Genomic DNA, 12,615 nt, shown 5'->3' with positions numbered 1-12,615 from the left:
ACAACGCTTATCAGAACTTGTAAAATCAAACATGCTTTTTTATTACAACTGTACAGCCAACTGGCATGTCCCCGCGGAACACACACCTCTCAGAAGTCCAGTCCTTTATATTTATACCCACATAGTATTGTCCGTCCCCTATGAAGTCATTCACCACCATCTGCCTTCCATCAGTTTATAATGGTGGCCGGACCCTCTATCCCAGTGTGTCAACAGACCCCATGCCCCTTCCCTTCACCACTAAATCAATGCACTCTTTGTTCTAGTCTCCCCTATCCTTAGTGTGTCCAATTGCCTTTAAGCGCCTCTCTGGTATGTGTGCCTCCAGTGGAATGTGCAGACCACAAGTCCAGTGTGTCCAACTGTTTCAAGTGCCCATGTGTCTGGTCAGTCCGTCAACACAATGGAAAAAACAAGAGGGCCAGAACGTCCCCTAGTATATCTCCATTACCACAGTCTCATGATCAACGTGAACATGTGGCTCGCTACTTTAATGTTCAGCTGTCTTATGTTACTACTACACATACTAGAGTCCTACAGTAGAGTCCTACAGTAGAGTCCTAGCGCCAGACTAGAGTCCTACAGTAGAGTCCTAGCGCCATACTAGAGTCCTACAGTAGAGTCCTACAGTAGAGTCCTAGCGCCAGACTAGAGTCCTACAGTAGAGTCCCACAGTAGAGTCCTACAGTAGAGTCCTAGCGCTGGAGTAGAGTCCTACAGTAGAGTCCTAGCGCCAGACTAGAGTCCTACAGTAGAGTCCTAGCGCCAGAGTAGAGTCCTACAGTAGAGTCCTAGTGTTTTACAGTAGAGTCTGAGTGTCAGAGTAGCATACATAGAGTACAAGGTACATAGAGTAGAATCCTAGTGAAGCAGTTGTTGATAGAGGTCTTTAGTAAGTAGTCTTCCTTTGTTAGTTAATGTAGACAGTAGTCCATTGCTCTCTCTCTCTCTCTCTCTCTCTCTCTCTCTCTCTCGTCTTTGCATTTTGGTGTTAGTGTAGTCTCTGGGGGGAGATGATATGCTGGAGAACTGTTGTCCATGGCCTAAGCTGAAGAGGAGTGAAAGGCATGAGAAAGGTATTTGTGTTGCTGTGTTCGTTAGTGTAGACAGAGAAATAGTCCCTCTCTCTTGACTCAAGGTGTTTAAGGTTTAGTGGTCTCTTCACGTCTCATAGAGCTGTCTGTCAGTCCGTTTCAGCTCCGTAGCTTCATTCACTAGATCAATGCATCCATCCTGTCGGTCACATTACAAATTAGTCTCTTCTTCTTCTCTCTCCCCGTCCTCTGTCTCCATCCCGACAACCGTCTCCGGCATCCCCTCACGTCAGTGCCGCACCTCGTTAGCGAGAAGACTGTCCTCGCCACTCTGGAAGAAAAAGGGAGCAGAATATTTTACTGTCCGTTCACTTGCAGAGAACTGTTTACGCTCGAGGACACACACACACACCAAGGAGTTAGAAGCGGCAGTACTCAAGAGCACAACAGCAGGCAATGGTACTGCATCTATAATACAATCGCCCTCTGGTTCACTCCGCACCACATTTTTCCGGTCAGAGTCAGAATCAACCCTCCAGTTGCTGGCTCGCTTCTTAAACCACTAGGCTACCTGGAAGTCGGCCTCATTGAGGCTGTTCCCCACTTGGATGATCTCCTCGTCCTGCGAGCCTTCGCTGACCCCGCTGCCAGCCGAACCCAGCTCGTCTAAGCTGGGATCCTGGAGCACCGAGGCAATGTACATCTGCTGTTGACGAGAAAGAAGAGAGGCGAGAGGGATGACATGAGGGAGGAAGAGAAAGGGGGGAGGGGACATGAGGGAGGAAGAGAAAGGGGGGAGGGGACATGAGGGAGGAAGAGAAAGGTGGGAGGGGACATGAGGGAGGAAGAGAAAGGGGGGAGGGGACATGAGGGAGGAAGAGAAAGGGGGGAGGGGACATGAGGGAGGAAGAGAAAGGGGGGGATGGAGAAGAAAACAGGTTAGCGTCTGATATAGAAATAGCAAACATTCTAGACTCTTTTTAAAAATAGCTTTTTTCTCTCATTTATGCTTTGGCCACAAATACGAGTATAGACGAGCCAACAGCATGATTTGGATAAGAGTTAACAGAATATTAACTTTTTAAAAGTGAGATTTTCACTGGACAGCTACTTTAATATCCATACGAGGTATGCTAGTGTGGATATTGTAACCAAGCTGGAGAGAAAATTGCAGCATGGAGGCTGGAGAGTAAATGGCAGCATGGAGGCTGGAGAGTAAATGGCAGCATGGAGGCTGGAGAGTAAATGGCAGCATGGAGGCTGGCTGAGTAAATGGCAGCATAGAGGCTGGCTGAGTAAATGGCAGCATAGAGGCTGGCTGAGTAAATGGCAGCATAGAGGCTGGCTGAGTAAATGGCAGCATGGAGGCTGGAGAGTAAATGGCAGCATGGAGGCTGGAGAGTAAATGGCAGCATGGAGGCTGGAGAGTAAATGGCAGCATGGAGGCTGGCTGAGTAAATGGCAGCATAGAGGCTGGCTGAGTAAATGGCAGCATGGAGGCTGGAGAGTAAATGGCAGCATGGAGGCTGGAGAGTAAATGGCAGCATGGAGGCTGGAGAGTAAATGGCAGCATGGAGGCTGGAGAGTAAATGGCAGCATGGAGGCTGGCTGAGTAAATGGCAGCATAGAGGCTGGCTGAGTAAATGGCAGCATGGAGGCTGGCTGAGTAAATGGCAGCATAGAGGCTGGCTGAGTAAATGGCAGCATGGAGGCTGGAGAGTAAATGGCAGCATGGAGGCTGGAGAGTAAATGGCAGCATGGAGGCTGGCTGAGTAAATGGCAGCATAGAGGCTGGCTGAGTAAATGGCAGCATAGAGGCTGGCTGAGTAAATGGCAGCATGGAGGCTGGCTGAGTAAATGGCAGCATAGAGGCTGGCTGAGTAAATGGCAGCATAGAGGCTGGCTGAGTAAATGGCAGCATAGAGGCTGGCTGAGTAAGTGGCAACATAGAGGCTGGCTGAGTAAATGGCAGCATAGAGGCTGGCTGAGTAAATGGCAGCAAGGAGGCTGGCTAAGTAAATGGCAGCATAGAGGCTGGCTGAGTAAATGGCAGCAAGGAGGCTGGCTAAGTAAATGGCAGCATGGAGGCTGGCTAAGTAAATGGAGGCTGGCTAAGTAAATGGAGGCATGGAGGCTGGTAAAGTAAATGGCAGCATAGAGGCTGGCTGAGTAAATGGCAGCATAGAGGCTGGCTGAGTAAATGGCAGCATGGAGGCTGGCTGAGTAAATGGTAGCATAAAGGCTGGCTGAGTAAATGGCAGCATAGAGGCTGGCTGAGTAAATGGCAGCATAGAGGCTGGAGAGTAAATGGCAGCATGGAGGCTGGAGAGTAAATGGCAGCATGGAGGCTGGAGAGTAAATGGCAGCATGGAGGCTGGCTGAGTAAATGGCAGCATAGAGGCTGGCTGAGTAAATGGCAGCATAGAGGCTGGCTGAGTAAATGGCAGCATAGAGGCTGGCTGAGTAAATGGCAGCATGGAGGCTGGAGAGTAAATGGCAGCATGGAGGCTGGAGAGTAAATGGCAGCATGGAGGCTGGAGAGTAAATGGCAGCATGGAGGCTGGCTGAGTAAATGGCAGCATAGAGGCTGGCTGAGTAAATGGCAGCATGGAGGCTGGAGAGTAAATGGCAGCATGGAGGCTGGAGAGTAAATGGCAGCATGGAGGCTGGAGAGTAAATGGCAGCATGGAGGCTGGAGAGTAAATGGCAGCATGGAGGCTGGCTGAGTAAATGGCAGCATAGAGGCTGGCTGAGTAAATGGCAGCATGGAGGCTGGCTGAGTAAATGGCAGCATAGAGGCTGGCTGAGTAAATGGCAGCATGGAGGCTGGAGAGTAAATGGCAGCATGGAGGCTGGAGAGTAAATGGCAGCATGGAGGCTGGCTGAGTAAATGGCAGCATAGAGGCTGGCTGAGTAAATGGCAGCATAGAGGCTGGCTGAGTAAATGGCAGCATGGAGGCTGGCTGAGTAAATGGCAGCATAGAGGCTGGCTGAGTAAATGGCAGCATAGAGGCTGGCTGAGTAAATGGCAGCATAGAGGCTGGCTGAGTAAGTGGCAACATAGAGGCTGGCTGAGTAAATGGCAGCATAGAGGCTGGCTGAGTAAATGGCAGCAAGGAGGCTGGCTAAGTAAATGGCAGCATAGAGGCTGGCTGAGTAAATGGCAGCAAGGAGGCTGGCTAAGTAAATGGCAGCATGGAGGCTGGCTAAGTAAATGGAGGCTGGCTAAGTAAATGGAGGCATGGAGGCTGGTAAAGTAAATGGCAGCATAGAGGCTGGCTGAGTAAATGGCAGCATAGAGGCTGGCTGAGTAAATGGCAGCATGGAGGCTGGCTGAGTAAATGGTAGCATAAAGGCTGGCTGAGTAAATGGCAGCATAGAGGCTGGCTGAGTAAATGGCAGCATAGAGGCTGGCTGAGTAAATGGCAACATAGAGGCTGGCTGAGTAAATGGCAACAGAGGCTGGCTGAGTAAATGGCAACAGAGGCTGGCTGAGTAAATGGCAACATAGAGGCTGGCTGAGTAAATGGCAGCAAGGAGGCTGGCTGAGTAAATGGCAGCAAGGAGGCTGGCTGAGTAAATGGCAGCATAGAGGCTGGCTGAGTAAATGGCAACAGAGGCTGGCTGAGTAAATGGCAGCAAGGAGGCTGGCTGAGAGGTTTAGTGATACTTACTGCTGACTTATTGGAGGGAGGTTTAGTGGTACTTACTGCTGACTTATTGGAGGGAGGTTTAGTGGTACTTACTGCTGACTTATTGGAGGGAGAGGTTTAGTGGTACTTACTGCTGACTTATTGGAGGGAGGTTTAGTGGTACTTACTGCTGACTTATTGGAGGGAGGTTTAGTGGTACTTACTGCTGACTTATTGGAGGGAGGTTTAGTGGTACTTACTGCTGACTTATTGGAGGGAGGTTTAGTGGTACTTACTGCTGACTTATTGGAGGGAGGTTTAGTGGTACTTACTGCTGACTTATTGGAGGGAGGTTTAGTGGTACTTACTGCTGACTTATTGGAGGAAGGTTTAGTGGTACTTACTGCTGACTTATTGGAGGGAGGTTTAGTGGTACTTACTGCTGACTTATTGGAGGGAGGTTTAGTGGTACTTACTGCTGACTTATTGGAGGGAGAGGTTTAGTGGTACTTACTGCTGACTTATTGGAGGGAGGTTTAGTGGTACTTACTGCTGACTTATTGGAGGGAGGTTTAGTGGTACTTACTGCTGACTTATTGGAGGGAGGTTTAGTGGTACTTACTGCTGACTTATTGGAGGGAGGTTTAGTGGTACTTACTGCTGACTTATTGGAGGGAGAGGTTTAGTGGTACTTACTGCTGACCTATTGGAGGGAGAGGTTTAGTGGTACTTACTGCTGACTTATTGGAGGGAGGTTTAGTGGTACTTACTGCTGACTTATTGGAGGGAGGTTTAGTGGTACTTACTGCTGACTTATTGGAGGGAGGTTTAGTGGTACTTACTGCTGACTTATTGGAGGGAGGTTTAGTGGTACTTACTGCTGACTTATTGGAGGGAGGTTTAGTGGTACTTACTGCTGACTTATTGGAGGGAGGTTTAGTGGTACTTACTGCTGACTTATTGGAGGGAGGTTTAGTGGTACTTACTGCTGACTTATTGGAGGGAGGTTTAGTGGTACTTACTGCTGACTTATTGGAGGGAGGTTTAGTGGTACTTACTGCTGACTTATTGGAGGGAGGTTTAGTGGTACTTACTGCTGACTTATTGGAGGGAGGTTTAGTGGTACTTACTGCTGGCTTATTGGAGGGAGAGGTTTAGTGGTACTTACTGCTGACTTATTGGAGGGAGAGGTTTAGTGGTACTTACTGCTGACTTATTGGAGGGAGAGGTTTAGTGGTACTTACTGCTGACTTATTGGAGGGAGAGGTTTAGTGGTACTTACTGCTGACTTATTGGAGGGAGGTTTAGTGGTACTTACTGCTGACTTATTGGAGGGAGGTTTAGTGGTACTTACTGCTGACTTATTGGAGGGAGGTTTAGTGGTACTTACTGCTGACTTATTGGAGGGAGGTTTAGTGGTACTTACTGCTGACTTATTGGAGGGAGAGGTTTAGTGGTACTTACTGCTGACTTATTGGAGGGAGGTTTAGTGGTACTTACTGCTGACTTATTGGAGGGAGGTTTAGTGGTACTTACTGCTGACTTATTGGAGGGAGGTTTAGTGATACTTACTGCTGACTTATTGGAGGGAGGTTTAGTGATACTTACTGCTGACTTATTGGAGGGAGGTTTAGTGATACTTACTGCTGACTTATTGGAGGGAGAGGTTCGTGCTGGACGGCCGTTCTCCACCCCATCCACATTCTCCACGTCAATCTGGGGGGGTAAAGAGATGGGAGAAAATATCATCATAATAATAATTACAATATAATTCAACTGCAGAACATTCATAGTGATGACTTTTATACTATATCAACCTCAAACTCAACTCTGGACCTGGAAGACAGTTCCTCTGCTTGTTTTCATTGTTCCCCTCTAATCAGGGCCTGATTTAGACCTGGGACACCAGGTGGGTGATTCCCCTCTAATCAGGGACTGGTTTAGACCTGGGACACCAGGTGGGTGATTCCCCTCTAATCACCCTCTGGTTCACTCCGCACCACATTTTTCCGGTCAGAGTCAGAATCAACCCTCCAGTTGCTGGCTCGCTTCTTAAACCACTAGGCTACCTGGAAGTCGGCCTCATTGAGGCTGTTCCCCACTTGGATGATCTCCTCGTCCTGCGAGCCTTCGCTGACCCCGCTGCCAGCCGAACCCAGCTCGTCTAAGCTGGGATCCTGGAGCACCGAGGCAATGTACATCTGCTGTTGACGAGAAAGAAGAGAGGCGAGAGGGATGACATGAGGGAGGAAGAGAAAGGGGGGAGGGGACATGAGGGAGGAAGAGAAAGGGGGGAGGGGACATGAGGGAGGAAGAGAAAGGTGGGAGGGGACATGAGGGAGGAAGAGAAAGGGGGGAGGGGACATGAGGGAGGAAGAGAAAGGGGGGGATGGAGAAGAAAACAGGTTAGCGTCTGATATAGAAATAGCAAACATTCTAGACTCTTTTTAAAAATAGCTTTTTTCTCTCATTTATGCTTTGGCCACAAATACGAGTATAGACGAGCCAACAGCATGATTTGGATAAGAGTTAACAGAATATTAACTTTTTAAAAGTGAGATTTTCACTGGACAGCTACTTTAATATCCATACGAGGTATGCTAGTGTGGATATTGTAACCAAGCTGGAGAGAAAATTGCAGCATGGAGGCTGGAGAGTAAATGGCAGCATGGAGGCTGGAGAGTAAATGGCAGCATGGAGGCTGGAGAGTAAATGGCAGCATGGAGGCTGGAGAGTAAATGGCAGCATGGAGGCTGGAGAGTAAATGGCAGCATGGAGGCTGGCTGAGTAAATGGCAGCATAGAGGCTGGCTGAGTAAATGGCAGCATGGAGGCTGGCTGAGTAAATGGCAGCATAGAGGCTGGCTGAGTAAATGGCAGCATAGAGGCTGGCTGAGTAAATGGCAGCATGGAGGCTGGCTGAGTAAATGGCAGCATAGAGGCTGGCTGAGTAAATGGCAGCATGGAGGCTGGAGAGTAAATGGCAGCATGGAGGCTGGCTGAGTAAATGGCAGCATAGAGGCTGGCTGAGTAAATGGCAGCATAGAGGCTGGCTGAGTAAATGGCAGCATGAGGCTGGCTGAGTAAATGGCAGCATAGAGGCTGGCTGAGTGAATGGCAGCATAGAGGCTGGCTGAGTAAATGGCAGCATAGAGGCTGGCTGAGTAAGTGGCAACATAGAGGCTGGCTGAGTAAATGGCAGCATAGAGGCTGGCTGAGTAAATGGCAGCAAGGAGGCTGGCTAAGTAAATGGCAGCATAGAGGCTGGCTGAGTAAATGGCAGCAAGGAGGCTGGCTAAGTAAATGGCAGCATGGAGGCTGGCTAAGTAAATGGAGGCTGGCTAAGTAAATGGAGGCATGGAGGCTGGTAAAGTAAATGGCAGCATAGAGGCTGGCTGAGTAAATGGCAGCATAGAGGCTGGCTGAGTAAATGGCAGCATAGAGGCTGGCTGAGTAAATGGCAGCATGGAGGCTGGCTGAGTAAATGGTAGCATAAAGGCTGGCTGAGTAAATGGCAGCATAGAGGCTGGCTGAGTAAATGGCAGCATAGAGGCTGGCTGAGTAAATTGCAACATAGAGGCTGGCTGAGTAAATGGCAACAGAGGCTGGCTGAGTAAATGGCAACAGAGGCTGGCTGAGTAAATGGCAACATAGAGGCTGGCTGAGTAAATGGCAACACAGAGGCTGGCTGAGTAAATGGCAGCAAGGAGGCTGGCTGAGTAAATGGCAGCATAGAGGCTGGCTGAGTAAATGGCAGCAAGGAGGCTGGCTGAGAGGTTTAGTGATACTTACTGCTGACTTATTGGAGGGAGGTTTAGTGGTACTTACTGCTGACTTATTGGAGGGAGGTTTAGTGGTACTTACTGCTGACTTATTGGAGGGAGAGGTTTAGTGATACTTACTGCTGACTTATTGGAGGGAGGTTTAGTGGTACTTACTGCTGACTTATTGGAGGGAGGTTTAGTGGTACTTACTGCTGACTTATTGGAGGGAGGTTTAGTGGTACTTACTGCTGACTTATTGGAGGGAGGTTTAGTGGTACTTACTGCTGACTTATTGGAGGGAGGTTTAGTGGTACTTACTGCTGACTTATTGGAGGGAGGTTTAGTGGTACTTACTGCTGACTTATTGGAGGGAGGTTTAGTGGTACTTACTGCTGACTTATTGGAGGGAGGTTTAGTGGTACTTACTGCTGACTTATTGGAGGGAGGTTTAGTGGTACTTACTGCTGACTTATTGGAGGGAGGTTTAGTGGTACTTACTGCTGACTTATTGGAGGGAGAGGTTTAGTGGTACTTACTGCTGACTTATTGGAGGGAGGTTTAGTGGTACTTACTGCTGACTTATTGGAGGGAGGTTTAGTGGTACTTACTGCTGACTTATTGGAGGGAGGTTTAGTGGTACTTACTGCTGACTTATTGGAGGGAGGTTTAGTGGTACTTACTGCTGACTTATTGGAGGGAGAGGTTTAGTGGTACTTACTGCTGACCTATTGGAGGGAGAGGTTTAGTGGTACTTACTGCTGACTTATTGGAGGGAGGTTTAGTGGTACTTACTGCTGACTTATTGGAGGGAGGTTTAGTGGTACTTACTGCTGACTTATTGGAGGGAGGTTTAGTGGTACTTACTGCTGACTTATTGGAGGGAGGTTTAGTGGTACTTACTGCTGACTTATTGGAGGGAGGTTTAGTGGTACTTACTGCTGACTTATTGGAGGGAGGTTTAGTGGTACTTACTGCTGACTTATTGGAGGGAGGTTTAGTGGTACTTACTGCTGACTTATTGGAGGGAGGTTTAGTGGTACTTACTGCTGACTTATTGGAGGGAGGTTTAGTGGTACTTACTGCTGACTTATTGGAGGGAGGTTTAGTGGTACTTACTGCTGACTTATTGGAGGGAGGTTTAGTGGTACTTACTGCTGACTTATTGGAGGGAGAGGTTTAGTGGTACTTACTGCTGACTTATTGGAGGGAGAGGTTTAGTGGTACTTACTGCTGACTTATTGGAGGGAGGTTTAGTGGTACTTACTGCTGGCTTATTGGAGGGAGAGGTTTAGTGGTACTTACTGCTGACTTATTGGAGGGAGAGGTTTAGTGGTACTTACTGCTGACTTATTGGAGGGAGAGGTTTAGTGGTACTTACTGCTGACTTATTGGAGGGAGAGGTTTAGTGGTACTTACTGCTGACTTATTGGAGGGAGGTTTAGTGGTACTTACTGCTGACTTATTGGAGGGAGGTTTAGTGGTACTTACTGCTGACTTATTGGAGGGAGGTTTAGTGGTACTTACTGCTGACTTATTGGAGGGAGGTTTAGTGGTACTTACTGCTGACTTATTGGAGGGAGAGGTTTAGTGGTACTTACTGCTGACTTATTGGAGGGAGGTTTAGTGGTACTTACTGCTGACTTATTGGAGGGAGGTTTAGTGGTACTTACTGCTGACTTATTGGAGGGAGGTTTAGTGATACTTACTGCTGACTTATTGGAGGGAGGTTTAGTGATACTTACTGCTGACTTATTGGAGGGAGGTTTAGTGATACTTACTGCTGACTTATTGGAGGGAGAGGTTCGTGCTGGACGACCGTTCTCCACCCCATCCACATTCTCCACGTCAATCTGGGGGGGGGGGGGGGGGGGGTAAAGAGATGGGAGAAAATATCATCATAATAATAATTACAAAATAATTCAACTGCAGAACATTCATAGTGATGACTTTTATACTATATCAACCTCAAACTCAACTCTGGACCTGGAAGACAGTTCATCTGCTTGTTTTCATTGTTCCCCTCTAATCAGGGCCTGATTTAGACCTGGGACACCAGGTGGGTGATTCCCCTCTAATCAGGGCCTTATTTAGACCTGGGACACCAGGTGGGTGATTCCCCTCTAATCAGGGACTGGTTTAGACCTGGGACACCAGGTGGGTGATTCCCCTCTAATCAGGGCCTGATTTAGACCTGGGACACCAGGTGGGTGATTCCCCTCTAATCAGGGCCTGATTTAGACCTGGGACACCAGGTGGGTGATTCCCCTCTAATCAGGGCCTGATTTAGACCTGGGACACCAGGTGGGTGATTCCCCTCTAATCAGGGCCTGATTTAGACCTGGGACACCAGGTGGGTGATTCCCCTCTAATCAGGGCCTGATTTAGACCTGGGACACCAGGTGGGTGATTCCCCTCTAATCAGGGCCTGATTTAGACCTGGGACACCAGGTAGGTGATTCCCCTCTAATCACGGCCTGATTTAGACCTGGGACACCAGGTGGGTGATTCCCCTCTAATCAGGGACTGATTTAGACCTGGGACACCAGGTGGGTGATTCCCCTATAATCAGGGCCTGATTTAGACCTGGGACACCAGGTGGGTGATTCCCCTCTAATCAGAGCCTGGTTTAGACCTGGGACACCAGGTGGGTGATTCCCCTCTAATCAGGGACTGGTTTAGACCTGGGACACCAGGTGGGTGATTCCCCTCTTATCAGGGACTGGCTTAGACCTGGGACACCGGGTGGGTGATTCCCCTCTAATCAGGAACTGATTTAGACCTGGGACACCGGGTGGGTGATTCCCCTCTAATCAGGGACTGATTTAGACCTGGGACACCAGGTGGGCGATTCCCCTCTAATCAGGGCCTGATTTAGACCTGGGACACCGGGTGGGTGATTCCTTAGCTGTGTAAGAGTTGAATAATCCTGATATATCACAAGGCCTTTAATCCTAAGAGTTTTCCACATCGAGACGTACTGCTCTAAGATTGTAATAATGTAGACGGGTCTATAAATTATAAACTCGGTGGTTCGAGCGCTGAATGCTGATTGGCTGACCGCCGTGGTATATCAGACCAGTATACCACGGGTATGACAAAACACTCATTTTTTACTCCACTAATTTTACATTGGTATCCAGTTTATAACAGCAATAAGGCACCTCAGGGGTTTGTGGTATATGGCCAAAATACTCCGTGTTGTGTCGTGCATAAGAACAGCCCTTAGCCGTGGTATATTGGCCATATACCACACCCCCTCAGGCCTTTTTGCTTCAATGTGTCTCATATTACATACAGGATCAACATGGTGTTCTCAATGACGTTCCTGGTTTAAATGAAGACATAATTAAATTAAATCCACTTCAACATTATAAATAAGAAGTTTCTCTGGAGGCTGTTTTTGTACCTTGTAGTTGTGAGCGCTGAGATATTTGAAGTGTCCGAAGCAGACATGGGACAAGCAGACGATGATGGTGATGATCAGAACGCTGAAGGTGAACATAGAGGTAGGGGCGGAGAAACCTGAGAGAGAGAGAGAGAGAGAGAGAGAGAGAGAGAGAGAGAGAGAGAGAGAGAGAGAGAGAGGAGAGGAGAGGAGAGGAGAGGAGAGGAGAGGAGAGGAGAGGAGAGGAGAGGAGAGGAGAGGAGAGGAGAGGAGAGGAGAGGAGAGGAGAGGAGAGGAGAGGAGAGGAGAGGAGAGGAGAGGAGAGGAGAGGAGAGGAGAGGAGAGGAGAGGAGAGGAGAGGAGAGAGAGAGAGAGAGAGAGAGAGAGAGAGAGAGAGAGAGAGAGAGGAGAGGAGAGGAGAGGAGAGGAGAGATGGAGAGGAGAGATGGAGAGGAGAGGAGAGGAGAGGAGAGGAGAGGAGAGGAGAGGAGAGAGCAGAATTAGGCCGATACCCACTAATGATCAAAATACAGAAAAGAGCCGTTAAATTCTACAACCACCTAAAAGGAAGCGATTCCCAAACCTTCTATAACAAAGCCATCACTGACAGAGAGATGAACCTGGAGAAGAGTCCCCTAAGCAAGCTGGTTCTGGGGCTCTGTTCACAAACACACCCCACAGAGCCCCAGGACAACAGCACAATTACACCCAAGCAAATCATGAGAAAACAAAAAGATAATTCTTTCCAATGTGTCAAGTAATTAACAAAAAAACAGAGCAAACTAGAATGCTATTTGGCCC

General features: G+C 48.5%; 1 protein-coding gene across 2 annotated transcripts in view; it reads right to left on the bottom strand.

The window, feature by feature from the left end:
* Positions 1–917: 917 nt before the first annotated feature.
* LOC120039588 (CSC1-like protein 2) overlaps positions 918–12,615 on the bottom strand; it is a 134,826-nt gene continuing 123,128 nt past the window's right edge. For both annotated transcript variants that reach the window (XM_038985004.1, XM_038985005.1), the window contains 6 exons: positions 11,836–11,951; positions 10,208–10,279; positions 6,736–6,870; positions 6,311–6,382; positions 1,606–1,740; positions 918–1,365 (listed from right to left, as the gene is read on the bottom strand). In XM_038985004.1, coding sequence (XP_038840932.1) covers positions 1,324–1,365; positions 1,606–1,740; positions 6,311–6,382; positions 6,736–6,870; positions 10,208–10,279; positions 11,836–11,951 — 572 coding nt within the window. In that variant the 3' untranslated portion in view covers positions 918–1,323. The remainder of the gene's footprint in view (positions 1,366–1,605; positions 1,741–6,310; positions 6,383–6,735; positions 6,871–10,207; positions 10,280–11,835; positions 11,952–12,615) is intronic.

This window comes from Salvelinus namaycush, unplaced genomic scaffold (assembly GCF_016432855.1).
Source record: "Salvelinus namaycush isolate Seneca unplaced genomic scaffold, SaNama_1.0 Scaffold282, whole genome shotgun sequence".
NCBI lineage: Eukaryota > Metazoa > Chordata > Actinopteri > Salmoniformes > Salmonidae > Salvelinus > Salvelinus namaycush.
The sequence above is the reverse complement of the archived record's forward strand: the minus strand, read 5'-3'. Positions and strand labels throughout refer to the sequence as shown.